Source organism: Daucus carota, chromosome 3, assembly GCF_001625215.2.
Source record: "Daucus carota subsp. sativus chromosome 3, DH1 v3.0, whole genome shotgun sequence".
Lineage (NCBI taxonomy): Eukaryota > Viridiplantae > Streptophyta > Magnoliopsida > Apiales > Apiaceae > Daucus > Daucus carota.
In genome coordinates this window covers 45,990,452-46,010,123 of record NC_030383.2, presented here as the reverse complement: position 1 = coordinate 46,010,123, position 19,672 = coordinate 45,990,452, and the positions used below count along the sequence as shown (strand labels likewise).

The window sequence follows — 19,672 nt, the reverse complement described above, 5'->3', positions numbered from 1 at the left end:
ATTGGGTGACAACAACGTATGTAAGCTGTCCAACTCATGTAGCTTCAAAATGAAATTTCAGACTCTTTCATCATTTTAACCAGATTTTACCTTTACAACACCATATTTCAAGTTTATGAACAAAAATATGATAAATTGCTAATAGAATGACAAGGTTGAACTAGGCTAGTAGGAGTAAAATTTTATTTGTAATTATAATTAGAAAGTGATAATATATAAGTTATAAAACAATATAACATGCAGTCATCATGCATAAATATTTCTTTCTGTTTTTATATAATTTGAAATTTGCGACTCAACGTTCATGTTGTGTATCTAAAACTCATGAAGTTGGATCTAATTTTATAATATAAATTTTATTATTATAAAATAAATAAAATTCACATATGAATTATTATAATCCACAGTTAAATTATATTAAGTATTAGCCCAAAACTAAAATTGTAGTAATCCTCTTCTTGCATTTCGGCTTCATAGCCATCACACGAATATTTTCAAATTAGTAACATAATAAAACCCAAAAATTACACGACAAAACCACGAAAATTACACTAACATGAGATAAAATAATGCCCCCAAGTGATATATTTTCTCAGTTTTGAAATATAGGTCTTTTACGTATTTTTAAATCTTTTGACCGTAGATTTAAAATCATTATTTTTTTTGAAATTTTCTTTTTTTCTAAATAATAATATCAATCAAAGTATACTTTTATTCAAAAATAATCCGAAAATAATATTTTTAGTATTTAATAACTTAAAAATGTGTGGAAAAAAACAAGCTTGCTTATATTTCAAAAGTGGATACATAGATTAAAAGACTACCGATGATTAAAAGACCCGAACTCTCCGAGTCCTTGTCTGATCCATAGACACATTACTGTTCCTTTGTTGTAAAAGACCTAAACGTCGTCGTTCGGCTGGTTATGTCTGTCTACGTAAAAGCAAACCTATAAATACTTACACCAAAACTCTTGCATACAACGTAAACCGCTGCTTATTTAGTCCCAATTTCAACCAGGTAATCGTTTTGTTCCTCAATCCTATTTTCAATCGCATCGTTTTAAATTTAATTCGCGATTATTTCGGTGATTATTTTATTTGTTTTTTTTTTAATTTTTTGTTGTAATGTGCAATTTTTATTATATAAAGTTAATTGGTGATTAGGGTTTGAAAATTGATTATGATATTGCAGATTGATTATGTGTAAGTCCTTGTTTTGATTGAGATGGATGAAAAGCAATGTTCATTAGGCCAGTTGTTGAATCCAATGCAGCAGGAGCAAATAGATTATGATCAAGTCGAATGGATGAATGATATGTGAGTTTGCGGTGTGATTGATATTAGTGAAGTTTAGTTGTTTATTTTATTGTTTCGTGTGTTGGTTTTGGGTGTTTGCTTTAAAATTGTTGATGTTGTATGATGCAGGGTTTTGGATACAAGGCCACAGGTGCACTCGAATGTTGATGCTTTCGAGGTTTGTTCCCTGTGGCTTTTTATGTGATTTGGTTTTGCGTTTACTTTTAAAAAATATGTTTGTATGTGTAATGATTGATGAATGAGGTGTATGTAATGCTAATGTATGGCGAGGTATTATGGGATTTATTGATACTGTGGGTGGAAAAAAGTATTATTGGTTATTTTCTTTTTTGTTATCGCAAATATTGAGTTCTGAAATTCGAGAGTCTAAAACAGAACTGAAATTGGTAAGTCATATCATAGAGCCTAAACCCTAAAGGCAGTTGTATTTTATCAAGCAAAAATAAAAAAATCAATTGTAATTTAAGATCACACCCCAGACTCCCTTGAGATTAATACCAGCCATGCAATTTGACATATTTGGTCTGGAAATGGTGAGTCTGGGTAATATTTGAGGGTTGATGAAGATTGTGGGATGGGTATAAATAGCTCTGCCCTTTTGCTGCATTCATGGAGGGAAAGGTAGAAAAGGATGGCGGCGGTTTTTATTATTACCTACAAGAAATTTATTTGGGCATCTCACGCTCACTCTCCTCTAGGAAATTGTCAATTTGTTGTCATCACTTTGTCCGAATTAGTAATCATGGGTGGTGTGTTGGGATTTTCTTAATATGATCTAGTGACGTGCAAGTTACGATAAACTATTCGTCCTATGGACATAAGAATGTGGATGTTTTTCCTTAATAGTTGGTAGGATTGGCTTTATTGTTTATTGTAGTGGCTGTCGGTTGTACAAATATATTGCTTTACTAGAGCTTACATGCCCTTTCAATGCTTGTAGGAGGAGTATAGGAACCTTGAGTGCTTACCTCCTGGCCGACTGAAGGACTTGCTCCTGCAAGAAATATTGGCTCCTAAACTTCCTCAGCATCAACCAAGTTTATCCTGGGGACACCCCCCTAATTCTTTTTACTTTAATAGGTCAAGCAATCGTGTAGAATACCAACAAGCTTCCAGCAATGAATTTCAGAATTGCACACCCAGCATGAGAGATTCTGCCATGTCTGAAGGTTAAAATTCAGTTCTTATAATAGTAATCTCATGTATAATTTTATTTATTTTAATTGGCCGTTTAACATATAATGATTTTTCTATGCGATTTTAGGAAATAGCTGGGGAGTGTCCTCACCAAATACTGCCTGTGATAGGAAACTTTTGGGTAATGTTGCTAGTAAAGTGAAGGCTTCTTATGGACATATTTCAGCAATTCCTGCAAGTTCTAACATAGATTATTATTTTGAAATCGAACAATTTGAAGATGGATCACATTTTGGCATGAGTAATTCACAGCAGATCTTGAAGCCTTTACCAGAAAATGATTTCCAACTGCACATCTGTAATAGGGGTATGTTTTTTAATCATATTGTGAAATATCAGAATTGACAGTATTTACAGTGTTCATACATGTATTATTTTATTTAATATAATTACCTAAAGTTATAGTCACATGCATACATGACTATATTATGAGATTAGTGGAATGTAGAAACGTAATAATCATCTTTAACAGTACCTCCTTCACACTGAATATTATTGTATAATTATCAGTTAGCCACCCCTAAACTCCTGATGAGTTTATTTTCCTAGTATGCCTTGTTCAGGAAGCTTTTATATTTTTTTTATTAGTTGCCTTTTTTTTTTTTTAATTTGCTCACTAACCTTGTATATTTGGAATGCTTCAACATGTATATACGCAATTCCAAATTGTGACACACTATCTATGTATTTTAACATTAACTTTTTTTCATCAATAGTAAAATAACTTTCTGAAGTTGGGAAGTTCTGATACATCGTTTTTGCCTAGTAAATATATCTTTCATGTTTGTTCAGCTCTATTCTTTAGAAGTAGTGAACATTTTTCTTTTAAGTATTTATTCTACAAGGGTCATTGAATTTGACTGATAAATACATTGTACAGGTTTCCCAAAGAATAACCAAAATCTCGCTCATGTAAATTTTTCACCAATGTTGAGGGGAAAAACAAGCCCATCTGATATGAATATGATGGTCCCACAATTCTCATGGAACATGTCGGAAGCCTGTAATGACTTTAGTAGAGTAGAATATAATACACCCTTTACAAGTCATGCAGGCAGTACAGATCAGCTTCTGGTAACTGGTTTCCAACAAAGTGATCGTTGTGTTCAGCAGTCTTATCTGCAGGTTGATGAGAATTTACATCCTCAATCACATTTGTTTTCAGTAAAACATGATGGAAATTTTAATCAGAGTTCAGAGAGACAGATTTATAAGCTTCCGGAGCTTCCTGAACAAATTAATGCGAGTCAACAATATTATTCAGAAGTTTCTGTTAGTGATCTTGGTCCACTAAGTGCTGCTAAACTAACAAATTCATGTTCTTCAGATTTGCAAACTATCCTCCTTTCATATATTACGTACAAGAGCAAGCTGGGAAACACAATTAACCAAGTCCCCTTTCTGAAGCATATTCATATGACAAATTGCAGTAGCCATCAGTGTAACTGTTACCAGTATTCTGTTCTGGTCTCCCACTATGATAATTGTCTTTATTCCGGTTGTAGCATATGTGCACCAGTGCGTGGAATTTTTGCTACTGGTAAACTTTATATGGACTCAGGAAAGCGGAAAAGTCAATATCCAGGAACTTCATATAATAGAGAAGTTAATGGCACCTGTAGTGATCCCATTGTTGATTGTCTGCCTCGTCTTAAACGTCACAAAATGGAAGTTCCATTTTACGACTTAGCTACTCCTGCAATGAATCAACCCTGTCCTCATGATCGAGTTTTGCATGTGGAGCAGCACCAAGAGGCTGCTTTATGTCGTAGCAAAAATGTCACGGAGAATGTACTGAGACCAACAGAAGACCAAACACGTGACGTTTCAGACAGATGTCATGCAGTCGATCATGCTTGTTGTGGGGATGTTTATAACACTTCCCAACTCGAACAGCTACCTGATCGACTTCCACAATTAGAGCAATGGGACGAAGCTGTTTTACATACTAATAATGTGACAGAGGTGAGCAAGGATCAGTTAAACCTTGAGGGCCAAACAACTGAGAGTTTAAACATATGTGATGGCACGGATAGCCTTCCTGTGGATCTTCCCAGTACTCTCATTCTCCTTGAAAAGCTCATCAGTAGGACCGAATATGGAGATATAGATGATACTTGCAGTAGTGAAATAACGAATGATACTGTAGATACATTTCAAGGACTGATTTATAATAGTTTGCCTGATAGTTCAGAGGTTTCTACTAGGGAAAATGAAAAAGAAGATATGGAATTCAGGTACTTGGGCCTGCCTGTCCTTGAAGACAAGTCTAGTTTACTTGCATCAGCATCTGATTGTAAGGATGTATTGAAATTGAAACAGCTGAAGATACAAGGGGTGTCTTGGGCTGATTATTTCTCGGTTGGGGAAATGAAGGAACATTTACTTAGTCTCCGTTGGATGAGTCAGGTTTGTACATTAAATCTTTTATGCTTGAATATTTACCTTCATTATTGATTCTCATTTTTTCACGACTAGAGGAATAATTAATTTCTCAAATGCATTTTTTAAAATATTTACCATATATGCAGGATATAGGAGATGACATGAAAATTTCTTATGGAGAAAATATATGCCAGTTGTGTGCAACGGATAGTCTGGAGTTTGCACCAGCACAGTTGTATTGTTCATCTTGTGGAATCCTCATCAAGCGTAACCTGGTATTTTATAAGGAAACTGGGGAAACAGGCATGCAGCATTGTTTCTGTACTACATGCTACAGAAGCTCGGTTGGAGGTATTATCTCATTTCATGGGGGCCACATCCTCAAGAATAAGCTGCAGAAGGAAAAGAATAATGAGAAAATTGAAGAATCGGTAAGCCAAAATCTCCCAAGTGATTGGTGATTTGTAATCTATTTCCTAAACCTCCCGATTGTTGTGTTCTTGTAGTGGGTACTGTGTGATAAATGTCAACGTTGGCAGCATCAAATATGTGCCCTGTACAATGATAAAAGTGATCCAGGTGGAGAAGCAGAGTATGTATGTCCACGGTGCTGGTTAGAAGAAGTTGAAACAGGAAAACGTGAGCCCTTACCAAGAACTGTTGGGTTTAGGGCAAAAGATCTTCCATGTACCATGCTTAGTGATCACATTGAAAAAAGACTTTTTAATCGTCTCAAGGAAGAGAGAGAAGAGTGGGCAAAAGACTCGAAAAAAGAACTTAATGAGGTGATATATAATGAACATGTTTTCACTTTTTGTTTGATCTTGACTTCTTATAAATCATAACCAATTATCATCCATTTATTCTGCATGACGTGACTTAGGTTTTCATTTCAGTAATGAGCATAGATAATAAAAAATGACATGTTAATATGGAATAAGCTCATAGATATTAAAAAATGACATGTTAATAAGGATTAAGCTTTTGTAGTTAAGACGTTGACTAGGGAGGAAAGTGAGCATAGCGTTTTCATGTACTGTTTAACCTCAGACTCTGTTTGTTTCTAGGATTGGGATCCATAGAATATTGACTAGATTTCTCAGAATTTACCATGTGCTTGACCCTTAATATAAGACCACTGACTGCAGCTTATTACTTTTTCATTTATTATAGCTTATGGAGAGGCTGAGATTATATATATTCCTACAAACAAACTAGATAGTGATGAAAAATAGTCTACTGTATTACTGTTTAAGTAATAATAACATGAGACTTAATAGTAAATGTTCACCGGATCATAATACTTGCAAACAAACATAGCGTCAGGTCTGTGCAGTAATTTGGCTAAAATATCGTATCTGATTGTATGCTGTTGCTTGATTATGTACCCTTCATTCTAGTATCAGGAACTTGGAGGTGGGAAGGTTCTTAAGAGTAGTTTAAAATTTGGATTAGTGCAGATGACTGATATTGTAGAGGACATATGGGGAATCTTTGAATGGGATAATATTTGTACAGGCAACTCTTTTATGACTGACTGGTAAAAATCACCAGTTTGAATACCTCGTAGTTGCGAATAGCATCATCCTAGTTTTGATATGGCCTATGGGCTTTGTTACTCCTACTCAGCTAAAATTGTCCAACATGGATTGGACACTGTTCAAGTATCGCACTCGACAAATTTTTTAAAATATACATAATTTTTTGCCTAGTATAAGTGTCCACACCCATGTCCCAGGGCACGGCTGTTTGAGGCAAAATGAAGAGTTGGGCTGACAGAGCCTATGAGCTTTTTAAATTTTATTACTGAGTCTATGATTTTGCATGATATTGTACTACTCGTTTTGGTAATATATCTGAAGCACCGATCTCTTCCAACCAGTATAAGACACGGAGTTTAGTGATATGAAGTATTTCTCATTCAATCTTTTTCTTATTGTTTTATGGTTCATATATAGCTAATCTCTTTCTAAATTTTGCCAGTACCAAGTACCGGGAGAAGCAGACCTGACTGTTAGAGTAGTGTTATCAGTTGACAAGATGTTGGAAGTGAAGCAGCAATTCTTGGATATCGTTAAGGGTAGTGACTATCCATCACAATTCTTGTACAGATCGAAGGTGAGACACAGAGTTCCTCATTGAATTTAATTTTGGTTCTCTTCATCAGTATAACTTGGCGTTGATCTTCTTCAGATTGGAAAAAGAAGCTTTTCTCCTTTTTATTTAAGCAAACCCTTCCGTAGTTTACATTTAAATATTTAATGTTCATTGTTTAAGATAGTTGATATGTTGCTGGCAATTCTGGTAACAGTCAGTACAATGTCGATCGAAGGAACCAAATAGGTTGGAAAACTAATATTAATTAAATGCCTAGTCACGACCACAAAAATAGTGATATGGAAGTATATAACTATTACTTAAACTATTAGCCTGTTTGGGAGTTTCTTCACCTTATTTAGAGTTTGTGGCCAAAGAGCAAGATAGTAGCATTTGTCTTCAAAAGTAATATTGTCCATCTTTAAGTTGAGAAGTTGGTTTACCAGACAGTCAGCAAGTTGCATGCTGGGTGTGACAGCTACTGATTTTCGTTTATGCATTTGCAACATAATTGAAAAAAGATAGATTTTCAATTGGCTATTCATCCTTGCTGATATTTGATTGTATAGAGTTTTAGCTTACCTGTGCCATATTGATAATTGCTCTTTATCCAGCTGCCAAATGTCTCACTGTTCTCACAAATACAAAACTATTTTTTTTGCATATTATGAAAATACAAATATATCTATATATCTATATATATATAATGATTCCTGTGAGAACAGATACGATCAAGTGAACACTGTGAACACACAATGAACGTCTAGATTGTTTTATGTACAAATATTTTATATACAAAAAAAAATTAATCTTTTAACTTAAAATAAGAAAGCACGCTGGCAGTTACATCCTACTGGCAGTTACACTAAATCTACTTTTAATTTTAATTGTTATGCAGAAGTACTATTAGAAGTTGTATTCTTCATATGTACAGCTAAAAATTCTATTATTACGCACAAGTACAATTAAAATTTGTATTATTCTCCATATGTACAGTTAAATATTATATTATTATGCAGAAGTAAAATTAAAACTTGTATCATCATCTATCATGTGTAGCACAAAAAATATAAAAAACAAGTTACTTGATATTATGTTATAAGTTACACTATAGCCTACAGTCCTCTCCTTGAAAAGTAAGCAACCATGTATTCACGATAAGCAATATCCTCCTGTACCTTCATATTTTATGTAGTTAATGCTTGTTGGTAACTATCCCTCTAAATCTGGATATGAGTTTGAATGAATTTTGGAAATGTGGTTATCAGGTAGTTATAGTTCATAATAAGCTTTATTTATTTATATGTTTAATCTCTCTGTTAATATTAACTTCTAATCTGAACCCTTGCTAATGTATTCACATGTTCACAGTCTTTTATTGTTCTCCACTGAGCATCACCCTATATATAACTATTAAGTTGTACACATGCAACATGTCTTTCTAGAGAACAGTGGATGTCAGTATATCTATGTGTGCATCAGTTGATTTCTGTCTTCATTGCAATTTTAGGTATATCTTGACATGTTTTTTTATTGCAATCAGGTGATACTTTTGTTTCAGAGATTAGAAGGGGTGGATGTTTGCCTCTTTGCAATGTATGTTCAGGAGTATGGATCAGAATGTGGTAAACCAAACCAACGTTGCATGTACATTTCGTATCTTGATTCTGTCAAGTACTTGAGACCTGAGCAGAAAACTACAAAGGGGGAAGCTCTTCGCACATTAGTGTACCATGAGATACTGGTAACAATATGTATTCTTTATATTTGGCTTGCTATTACTGTGTTTTAGACTAGTAGTCGAAGTACATTGAGTTTTAACACTTTTCTTTTCTTGTTAATAGATTGGTTACCTTGACTATTGCAAGAAACGGGGCTTTTCAACATGCTATATCTGGGCTTGCCCACCTCTTAAGGGGGAAGATTTTATACTTAATTGCCATCCAGAGAATCAGAGAACACCAACTGTAGATAAATTGCGGAACTGGTACAGGACACCCTTTCTTTATCTTACCGACACTACAAATTATTCCAGAATTAGTATTAATATTTTTTGTGAAATTAAAGTAGGAGAAAAGAAACTCTTGCGTTGTTAAGTTAGATAAATAAGTTGGTTTTGCAAGGCCAAACTCACTATTAACCTATGCCAAAACACTTCTATGTTAACTTCTTGGAATAATGTTTGCATTGCATATACATGCCTCTTCTACAATATTTTAACTGTACAGGTACAGTTCAATGCTTAAAAGAGCAGCCAAAGAGAGTGTTGTGGTGGATTACACAAAGTTCTATGACTTCTTCTTCCTTAACTCTGAGGTAACTTTGTCTCGGTTGCCATATTTTGATGGAGACTATTGGTCTAATGCTGCTGGGTCAATAATTAAAGACTTTGAAGAACAAAGTGGAGGAGGATTAAATAGGAAGGTGAAAAAGCAAGTAACAAAGAGAACTTTGAAAGCCATGGGACACAACACTCTATCTAGTGATGCAACCAAAGCTCTATTGGTGATGCAGAAAGTAAATTCTAATTTTTCTCCCTATAATATACCATATTTGTTAATTCTATTTTGCATAGTTTGTGATAATATATCTTATAGCTTTATGATCAAAGTTTCAATTTTTCGTTATTTGAATGATTACTACTTCCCTGAAAAACTAATGAGGGCTTTACCTCATCTGATCCGACATCTTTGACAGCTGGGGCATGATATATTACCTGCAAAGGATGATTTTCTTATTGTCCATTTGCAATATTTTTGCAAATGCTGCCATAATGTACTATTATCTGGAGTTCATTGGGTTTGCAACAAATGCACAAATGTTCACATTTGCTCGAGGTAAATGGTTTTTCTTTAATAATTCTTTTCTGTGTACCTTTGTCATATATGCTTTAGAACATATTCACCCTGCATATCTCTCTTTCTTTTTTCTTTTTCTCTCTGTCAAGTTGCATTCTCTATATAATTTTTACAAATCTAAAGAATGGTTTGAGAAAGGGTTGAAGAGCGGCTGAAGTCATGAAAAGTCTTGAAGACTGATATAATATTATTACTAAATAATTTTTCACTTCATGTGCAAGATGTGTTGATGCTGAACACAATCACAGTGAAGAGAAGGTGCACACGTTAGATAATGGTGAAGAACATGTACTCTGTAAGGTAAAAACACTACTATATTCTTGCACTATTAGCAGTTCTGTCTCTGCGAAGCATTGTAGTAATTTCTCAGGGAAGTATTGTCTTGACTCTCAGAGAAGGACTTTCTTGTTTATAGAATGATTACACAATGCTGCTTGGTTCTTACTTGGTATGCTTTTGCTCATTGTTTTCAGGTGGTTATAGATGACATGCCTTCTAATACTGAGGACAATGATATCATTATAGACAATAATCTCTTCAGCGATAGACATGTGTTCTTGAACTTCTGTCAAAGCAACCATTATCAATTTGATACACTCAGGCGTGCCAAGCATTCATCACTGATGATATTATATCATCTTCACAATTTGCTTTACCCCGCTAAGGATCCATGTAAATAAATTTTGTTTAGTTTTGGAGAATAGTCTTGGTTTATAAAATATGTAGAAATCTAGTTGTGTACAGTATCCTGTTTTATAAAATATAAAGCTCAATTGGTAGTTTCAGTTACAATCAACAGAAATAACTAACAAGTATAATCACGTTAAAGACAAAATTATTATGAGTATTTTGTTTCTTGATCAAATATTAAAAGAATATTATTCGTACAATTTTTCTTCTGGTTTGAGACTCTGACTACTTGAAATTCATCTGATAACTGATAACGTAACTTGAGCTCCGGCTTTTGAAATTAATCGATTCCAGAGAGTTGTGAGCAAACTTATGAAGCTCCTCTTTTTTCTTTTTCTTTTTTTGTTGGGGAGTTTAGCTAACTTTGGTTGTGAATTGATCTGTGACTTTTCGACAATTTCTACAGAGAGATCTCGAGTTAGGATATACAGACGCTGGTCTCTATGATTTAATAGAAATTGTTGTGTGCATCGACTCCACAACTTGGGTATTCATCAAAACCCTAGTTTCTCACCAGGTTCTAAAATGGTTCTAAAATGATGAAAATATTTTGTTATTCAACTTTTTTTTAAAATAAATTATTTAAAACTTATGAGGAGTGTTTCATAAAATATGGTTTGTAAATCATATGTAAAGTTAATTACTCCATCTGTCCCACTGTTATATGCCTGTGAATATGACATGCATATCAGTGTTAGAAGTTAGAGGTAGTATTTACTATTTAAGAGGTGTTTTTTCATAAAACACACTGAAATTGAAGAGAAAGTTAGTTTATTAACCTTGCTCTTAGAAATAGATTATAAGTCATATAAAATAGACAAACATTAAGGTTTCATGCGACGATAAATATATAGACTTCAGCGCTTAAAGAACCGCGTGTTAATATTTCGGTCCAGCAGCTCAAGAATGATTGATACTTAAGCAGGACTTGAAAAGCTTACCTTCCTGGCACTTTTAAGGCCTACTTATTATTCTTACAAGAGTGGAACAGATGGACCAGACTCACTATGGCTAGAACCATCATCACAAGAACAAAGAATCCAAATCTTGGACTAAATATTGGAGGATGACACTGAGCAATAACAATGTCAAAGAATCCAAATTGAGCAATAAGACTTTCACCGGTCATATTCATATAACTAAAAATTCTGTAACAATGATGTTATGACAGCCAATTGAGCAGCACACCCTCACTCAAACAAGAAAACACTCCAGAAGTAGACAGAAACAAGCTACAGTCAGGTATTAGACTTCCGTGATTATAAGTACATTTCAAACTACCAACTGAACACTACTACTACACAGCACAGAGCTCTTCGATACAAAAAGAATAGAACTCCAGACGGGCACTCTTGAGAAGCTGCCAATTTAATTCCCAATTCCAGAAAATGTAAACTAAGATTTGAAATTCATCAAGTTGTGAGGAACTTCCATACTTTCTTCCTCATAGAAACTTCACCAGGATGCTCAACCTCATCACCATCTTCGTCTTCCCCCTCTGCGCCACTTGTGTCCCCTTGGTTCTGATACCCTCTGGATTGTTCAGGTGTCCCATTTACTTCTTCACTTAACATCGTATCACTAACTAGTTGGTTTGCAGCATCCCTATCCTGACTCTCACTTGTTGCATTAATCTGGAATAGAAAATTCAAAATATTGAACATCAAATTAATAATACAATGACTAGGTGCAAAAAATTTACTACTCACATACAGATGTTCACATCAGAGAAAGTTTTAGTCTGACCGATGATTTAATTGTTTATTAAATTAACTCACCACTCCAAAATCCTGTAAGATTAATAGATGCAAACTATATAAGTATCCTTTAAGCAAAAATTTACTTGCTAAATAAATAAACTCACTATATAAGCATGCCTCCCTTTCTGTGTTGTTTTTTTTGAAAAAGCTACTGTGCTTAGATATCCCATCAACAAAATCTATCTGTTGGTGCGACTATTGCATAATGATACGTATCCCTAAACTTGACATTCCCAAAAATATAGCAAGAGGTGGTAGACTGCATTAACTACCCATCACTCAATAAATTAAGACACTGATATATTAAGAATTTATGCAGATGACAACCATTAAAGTACTAAATCTTTAACTGTATAAGTCTGGGATCAGAAAAATAAACATGGAGAATCAATTCGGGCAAAAAAAAAACACAGATATCAGAATACTTGCGATAGTAAACATAAAAACAGCATCCATCAAACACCACTCATAATGCACACATATAGAAAGAAAGGAATACCCCATGGAACCCAGCTGAAGAAAATTCATTGACCACATTGATTCTTTTTTTTAGTGTCGTCACTTGCACTAAGTGCGTATTTCCATCAACTTCATCAGGAATCTCTTCACCTATACCACCACCATCATCAATTTCTTTCTCCTTCCCTTTGTTAGGGTCAGATAAAGCTCCATTAGCAACCAGCGGAGCTGCACTGAGAAATGTAATGAGTGAAAAGTCAGATGCCTATATATATCAACCAGAAAGATAGATTCTAAATTTGGTTTCCAATATTATCATACCATCTACATTTAAAAATTACATGAATAAATCCAGCACATTTAGAATGTATCATACACCTTATCCAAAAAAATCTTCTATTTTAAAAAATAAATTGCTACCACCTTCTGCAAATAGTTGAACTGCTGCTACATAAAGCACCTAGTATTGATGTTTACAGGTAGCGAGTATGGGGAGTTAAGAAGGGAAGAAGAGCAGCCCGACCCAAAATCATACTAACATATATACATACATACATACATATATATATATATATGAATGAACCTACGTTTTGTGTCGCCTTAGGTTGTACCGTCCAGTTGGAGCCTGTACTGCTGGAACAACTTTACGCCTCCTCTTCTGGCGTCCTCCAGCTGTCACACTATCAGAATGTCCTTCACTGTCTGCACCTACATCACCTGCTGCACTTTGAGAGGGCTGTGAAGGGTTTCGCTTCCTTGAGTTTCTTGTTCTTTTGCCAACAAGACTCGAGTCTCCCCTGCTCTCATTAGTATAAGCAGATGCAAGACCATTGCTGTGCTCATTCTCATTGAGTTCAATAGGGTCCGCAAGTACAGTTTTGGCTTCTTCGGCAACTTCTTTCGCAGAGCGTTTTCTACGAACTCTACCCTTGGCTCTCTTTCCAGGTTTACGGTTGCCTGCCCTTACATCAGATTGCTGTGAATCTTCAACGTCAAGTGCTTTGCTATCTATGTTGCTCTGTTCAGTCCCCGAAAGATTTAAATTAGATTCCATCTCTCTATTGCTGTTGCTCACTTGCATATTCTGCATTTCAAGAGTCTCTCCTGCAACCCCAGAAGGAAGTTCCGGAATCACTTCAGTGTTCAATAGTTTATTTGGTGATGCTTCCACATGAAGCCTTCTTGACGTATTCTGGTCTGGGGAGTTATTTTTCTTGCTGGCAGAAAAAATAAAAATCTTTGACGTGCATTTCTGAAGCCAGGACTTGGTTCCTCCAGAAGCTGGAGAACCTAAACCAACTGCTCCCGGGGTTACAGTGCTAAGATTCTTGTCAGGAGTACCCTGGAGATCCTGTCTTAAATAATTTTCAGCTAATTGTGGCACTGAAAGGGCCTTCAAATTTTCAAGTTCTGCCAAAGATTGAAGATCTGAGACGACAAATTCTGAAGTCATTTCCCCACAATTCTTGCAGCTTTTCTGACTCTCAACAAACCTAATAAAACACTCTCTTTCCTTGAAAAATTGTTCGCGTTGATCCTTCAACTTTTCACTAAGACTAACTAACTGGCCAATGTCTTTCTGCATTACAACATGCTGCTCGTCAAGATGCTTCTGATGCATTAATATTTCTTGTTTCTCCTTTGCTATCCTTGATCTTTCCAGTTTTATATCTTCTCTTTCTTTTGAGATTACTTCCTTTATGTAATTTATGTTGTTAAGTTCTTTCTCTCTCTCTTCGTCAAATTGTTTTTCTCTCAAACGTAGAGCATTCTCCATGTCTTCCCTTTCATTAAACAACTTGGTTTCTAGTTCACGTTTCCAGAGCTCAAAATCATTAAGCATTTGTTTCTTCTCACTACTAGTCCTCTCAGCAAGCACTGCCTTCTCATGCTCCATGGTAGCAGCAAATGAATCCTTAGTCAGTCTTAGTGCATCCAACTCTTTCTGAACATAAGACTCTGTATCTAGCTTCTTATTGTTCAACCTATCTTCTTCAGAATGTTTCAACTTCTCAAAATTTTCCTTCTGCACAGTAATATCTTTCAAATCTTTCATAAGTGCAGTTCTTCTCTCATCCAGATCTTCCCATTCTTTTTCAAACCTCATTTTCTCCTGCTTTAGCTCGTCTTCTTCCTTCAAAAGCAGTTCCCTCTGATGTCTGCAGTTTTCTATCTCTTGCTTCAATTCTGACTGCAGGCGGGCAAGTTCCAACCTCTCTTCTTCTGTTATTTTTAACCGTTCAATCTCCTCACTTAATTTTAAACGTTGCTCTTCAGTGCTAGCCCTGTCTTTCTCAATCTCAGCCTTTAAACAAAGCATTTCCTGTTTATCCGAGAGTAACTGATTTCTTTCATCCTCAATCTTATTCTCCTCAAGTTTCATTGATTTCTCTCTTTCATTTAAGTCTTGTAACTTTGATGCAAGATACTGTTCTTTCTCCTTTAGTTTTTCATGTTTCTGATCCAAAGCATGTTCTCGCTTTGCAAGTTTAGCCTCTAAATGCTTAACTTCGACCTCTTTCTTCTCGACTTCAACTGCCCTGTTTTGCAAATCATTCTCAAAATCATTTTTCCTTTTGTCCATTTCCATCTCAAAGCTTTGCTTCTTCACCTCTAAAATGGCTTTATGTTCATCAAGAAGTTTCTGAATCTCAGACTGTAAAGCATCAAACACAACAGTGTCAGTTGTATTAAATTAATTTTGCCAAGAGTAACATGAACCTAAATTCATAAACATGCCAGTCAAGCCATTTAAGATATTCTTCATTTTTCTAGTCTTGGATTCAAATGAACCACTCACGGAGAAGCTTTATGGAATTCTATAACTTCTGGAAGCTCCTGAACTGCTAATCTTTCTAATGTTACACTAACTGCTAGACTGGAAATTTCTGTGATAAAATATATCAACCAGCCTCTACTTGGAATAGCGTAACTGGGATTAGACAAGATTATCACAGTGACTAAGGAAAAAGGAAAAACATTCTTTCGTATAATAAATATGAAATGGCAAAAACTGAAGTACTGAACCAGCTAAGCAGACACACACTAACTAGAAACTAGTGTCAAAAAGTCTAAAGGTGCCAAAAAAATGCATTTTCTCAAGTATGTGATGTGAAAACTTGAAGTGGAAGACTATGGACAGATTCAACTCCTTACAGACAAATATGGAAACTAATCAAAGAGATTTGTGAATTACTTGTTCTCTAGCATTCAGTTTTTGCTCAAATTCAGTCAGATCTTTCTCTTTTACCTCCAGGCTATGTTTCACAGCATCAGCTTCCTGCACCCATACGAGATTGACTTAACCCTTGAAAATCTAGTAAATAATAAATAATTATTATATAATAATTATTATATAATCAAAATCTAATTCATGAAAAACTTGCCTTCTCTTTAATATTTAATTTTGCAATCCTGCTGCTTATATCATCTTCTTTATTTTTTAGAGAAACCATTATTATCTCAATCTTTTTTTGTTCGCCATCAAGTTCAGATTGTTTCTGCTGATATAGCCTATCGTTCTCATTCGCCCTTTCCTCTCTCTGGTTCAGCAATCGACGAACCTCAGCCAACCTCTCTTCATCCTCTTGTAATTTTCTTTCCCATTCTCGCAAGTCTTCCCGTTGTCTAGATATATTATCAGTGAGTGCCTCTCGTCTGAAAAGAGAATTATAAATCCAGATTAGTAAATTGTAAACGAGCAAGAATAATGATGATGATACAAGATAACAGTAATCAGGAACATACTCTGCATTAAGCGCTAACCGTTCCCTTCGAAGTGCACTTTCTCTGGCCTCCAACTCATGCGATTTCCTCTCAATGTCTGAACCCTTTCTGCTCAATTCAGCAAGTTTGGCATCAGCAGAATGCAATTTTGATTCAACCTCCAAAGACTTCTCTTCGACTTTAGTAATTAAAGCACTAGCTTCAGCTAACTTTGAGTCGGAGGTGAACTTGATTTCAGCATAATCTGAGCGCATGTCACGCAAGGCCTTCTCTAACTGCACCAATTGTCAAATTTTTAACCATGACTGCCTATTTTTAACGAGATCAATGACAGCCAGACAGCTAAAAAGGGCCATTACTTATCTGTACTGGTCAATTAACATCACAGACAATTTTGCAGAAATGTAAAACAACCTTCCTTTAAACTTTTGGTATTGAGGAGCTTTTCACCACAACTTAAATCAAATTTGTAAAACAATATCACTAGAAGATCTCTTACACATAAAGTGGAAAACAGTTATATTTCATACTGATACCGTGCATAGAATTTTAGTATGACAATTTATATTTTATTATCCGTACTAAATAATATAACAAAAAAAAACAAAACTCAGAAGAAGACTAAAAAGAAATGAAAAACTTACATCAAGGACACACTGCTTTTCAACACCCAGAGCCTTTGTCAGATTCTCTTCTCTCTTCTCCGCATCAGAAATTGCAATCAAGTGTGCCTCTTGCTCTTGTTTTAGTGCATCCTTTGTTTCAGTATATACTTGTTGAAGTTCTTCAAACTTAGAAGTCCATTCCTTTTTCTCAATCAAAAGAAGCCCCATATTGTACTGGTAATCAAACAGCTGATAACAAGGCAAACTAATCATTTAAGAAATCTATACTAGAAGTAGCCTGTCAAGCAGCCCAAGCCAATAATTCATATGAAAAAAATTAGAACACAAAAATATACAAGACATAACACGGGGATAAGTGGATTACAGCCCAAACTCAGGGACAAATAACACAGATGCCCTGGGAGTCTGGGACAATGGGTGACAAAAGCAACATGCCCATTGTTCGGCATAAATCGTAGACCACTACAGTAAAATCTGATTGTTAAAATAGCATATCAAATTGGAAGGCAACACCGAAAATTGAAAAAGAGATTAAGTATTTCTCATTAACAGTTCCCACCCCCAAATCATCACTTATGATCCCATGTACCATGGTTAGACATGTAGCTACCTAATACCTCTATATCAACTCTAACGAATGCAATCACATGCAGCATGATTATATATATACATACATATACAAGAAGGCTTCTGTCTGCAGATGCATGTTCTAGATTTTAAGACACTAGTTGAATAGAAGGAAATGATAATTTGTGCCAGGCAAAACACCTCGTTGATAAGAATCAGATAGTAAATCAAGATTACTAAGATAGTGACTCAAGATCACAAAGATTGTAGTCGGAAACTTAAACTAATCAACATCAAAAGTACATGGATGAAATTCTAATAGTCCTGAAAAAAGGGCAACAGCCATTATTCCTGTAAAAAAGTACAACAATCATTTCTGCTGGCGGTTAACTACCTAAAAATATTAGCACCTACTTTCAACTCCCACTACACAACAATTCTCCAATCTCTAAACTCTTATGCTCCCCCTAATTAGTAGGAATAAAGTAGAGGAAGAATACAATGACATCGTAGTTTTGTACTTAAAGGGTATTCATTCCTATTTTCCATTCAATTGAAGTCATACAACAGCTCAATTTTGGGATCAACTACATCAAATTTGCAGTCTCTTATTTTTATTTCTCATCTCTTTAATTCCCTTCTACTCCCTTTTCCCATATTCTCATTGTTTCATTCCTTTCCACCAAGAACATAAATTAATCCTCAAATAAAATCTAAACGAGCCAGAGGAAAATCCAATTATCAATTAAACCAATTTCACATAAAGTCTTCTATTTCCATCATATATATATAAACTCAAACAAACCATTCAAGATTAACAAGAAGAGATATCCATACAAGCAAGTAACCCACACACAAAAAGAAGTGTTGTTCTGACCTCAGTTTCAAGCTTCATCAATTTAGCATTCAAACCCATATCTTCGACCCGACCCATCAAATTCTGTGGTGTAGACTCATCAAAAACAACATCCTTACCCTTGGAAACTTCACCACCCCCTGAACCGCTCTTCCGGGTCGGGTCGGTTCTTGGAGACCAACCCGACCAAATCTTCTTTGGTGGAGTAAACATCACAAAACCACCGCAATTCAACCTTTCGACGCTCTAATTCACAGATCTTGACCCCAATTTCACATAAGAAACAATAAAGATTCAATCTTTACGACTCTCGGAGCCCTAAAAACACTAAATTCAAGATTTACAGGAGTAGCAATGCGAAAGTATGAACCGGACCTGAAGGTAGCTCCCAAATTGCAATGAATAAAAGGGTTTGAAATCCGGTTTAGCTTTTTACACCCACCTTCGTGTGTATAACGGGTCACTCACGTTCCTTGGCTTTTGTATTTAATTGGGTTTGAAATTACGTTATTACCCTTGTTTTTGTGATGGATTGTGTTTTTAGAAGAGGGTGTTTTGGGGAATAAAAAGGTCTTGCTTTTTGGGAGAACGTGGGTGGAGGCTTTTATTTTTATGGACGATTTTGCCTTTTGTTTTGTTTGACAATTGTGCCCTTTGTTTTGTTTGATTGCCAGAAGGGTTTACGCTCTGGCCTCTGGGTGGGTTGGGTGATGAGGGCTTTATCGTAAAAAGGGAGGATTAAAATGGTAAATTGGAATATTCGGATTTGAATTTCCACGGTGTCGCTAGGCTGTACCAGTATAGAACTTTAGAGAAGATAAGGTTATGTGTGTATATATATGTGCTTTGTATTATGAATATGAATATATAATATAATAAATTAAAAGGAATGTAATCTCTTCTGCTCTTCTGTCCCATGTGATTTATGGGGGCCATAACATTGCTTAAGCTGTTTTGGACACAAGTGTATTAAAATTTAAAAATACCTTGTCTGCATCTACTTACTCGACACATCTTGTGTGAGCGATTTGATTAAAAAATGCAAAGTTAATCAAAAGTAAAAAAGAATATAAGGAGCGTTTGTTTATAAGAAGTTGGGGCTGCTTTTGACTTCTGCTTTTTTTAACCCGTT

General features: G+C 35.2%; 2 protein-coding genes across 4 annotated transcripts; one reads left to right on the top strand and one right to left on the bottom strand.

The window, feature by feature from the left end:
* Nucleotides 1-836: 836 nt before the first annotated feature.
* Nucleotides 837-10,635, top strand: LOC108211353 (probable histone acetyltransferase HAC-like 1). 2 transcript variants are annotated; one of them, XM_064089059.1, is made up of 16 exons: nt 837-1,020; nt 1,195-1,319; nt 1,428-1,476; nt 2,260-2,488; nt 2,584-2,637; nt 2,737-2,823; nt 3,397-4,925; nt 5,048-5,332; nt 5,408-5,686; nt 6,885-7,019; nt 8,542-8,742; nt 8,843-8,985; nt 9,227-9,515; nt 9,696-9,835; nt 10,078-10,156; nt 10,330-10,635. In XM_064089059.1, the coding sequence occupies exons 2-16, from the start codon at nt 1,228-1,230 to the stop codon at nt 10,534-10,536; spliced, it is 3,798 nt and encodes a 1,265-aa protein (XP_063945129.1). In that variant the 5' UTR covers nt 837-1,020; nt 1,195-1,227; the 3' UTR covers nt 10,537-10,635. The 2 variants fall into 2 exon arrangements, with proteins under 2 accessions (XP_063945129.1, XP_063945128.1); XM_064089058.1 differs by having other exon boundaries at nt 2,584-2,823.
* Nucleotides 10,636-11,648: 1,013 nt separating this feature from the next.
* On the bottom strand, nt 11,649-19,001 carry LOC108214166 (nuclear matrix constituent protein 1). 2 transcript variants are annotated; one of them, XM_064089056.1, is made up of 8 exons: nt 18,562-19,001; nt 17,136-17,345; nt 16,513-16,766; nt 16,148-16,422; nt 15,962-16,041; nt 13,353-15,421; nt 12,806-12,998; nt 11,649-12,180 (listed from the first exon to the last, which is right to left on the bottom strand). In XM_064089056.1, the coding sequence occupies exons 1-8, from the start codon at nt 18,751-18,753 to the stop codon at nt 11,959-11,961; spliced, it is 3,495 nt and encodes a 1,164-aa protein (XP_063945126.1). In that variant the 5' UTR covers nt 18,754-19,001; the 3' UTR covers nt 11,649-11,958. The 2 variants fall into 2 exon arrangements, with proteins under 2 accessions (XP_063945126.1, XP_063945127.1); XM_064089057.1 differs by having other exon boundaries at nt 16,016-16,041.
* Between the last annotated feature and the right edge of the window lie 671 nt (nt 19,002-19,672).

Excerpts from the sequence above, each read along its gene's own strand:
- LOC108211353 (XM_064089058.1), top strand. The coding sequence starts at position 1,228 with ATGGATGAAAAGCAATGTTCATTAGGCCAGTTGTTGAATCCAATGCAG. Across the intron at positions 4,926-5,047 it reads GTCTCCGTTGGATGAGTCAG|GATATAGGAGATGACATGAA; the intron begins GTTTGTACATTA and ends CCATATATGCAG. Across the intron at positions 8,986-9,226 it reads GTAGATAAATTGCGGAACTG|GTACAGTTCAATGCTTAAAA; the intron begins GTACAGGACACC and ends TTAACTGTACAG.
- LOC108214166 (XM_064089056.1), bottom strand. The coding sequence starts at position 18,753 with ATGTTTACTCCACCAAAGAAGATTTGGTCGGGTTGGTCTCCAAGAACC. Across the intron at positions 17,346-18,561 it reads TGATGAAGCTTGAAACTGAG|CTGTTTGATTACCAGTACAA; the intron begins GTCAGAACAACA and ends CCTTGTTATCAG. Across the intron at positions 15,422-15,961 it reads AACTGAATGCTAGAGAACAA|TCTGAGATTCAGAAACTTCT; the intron begins GTAATTCACAAA and ends GATGCTTTACAG.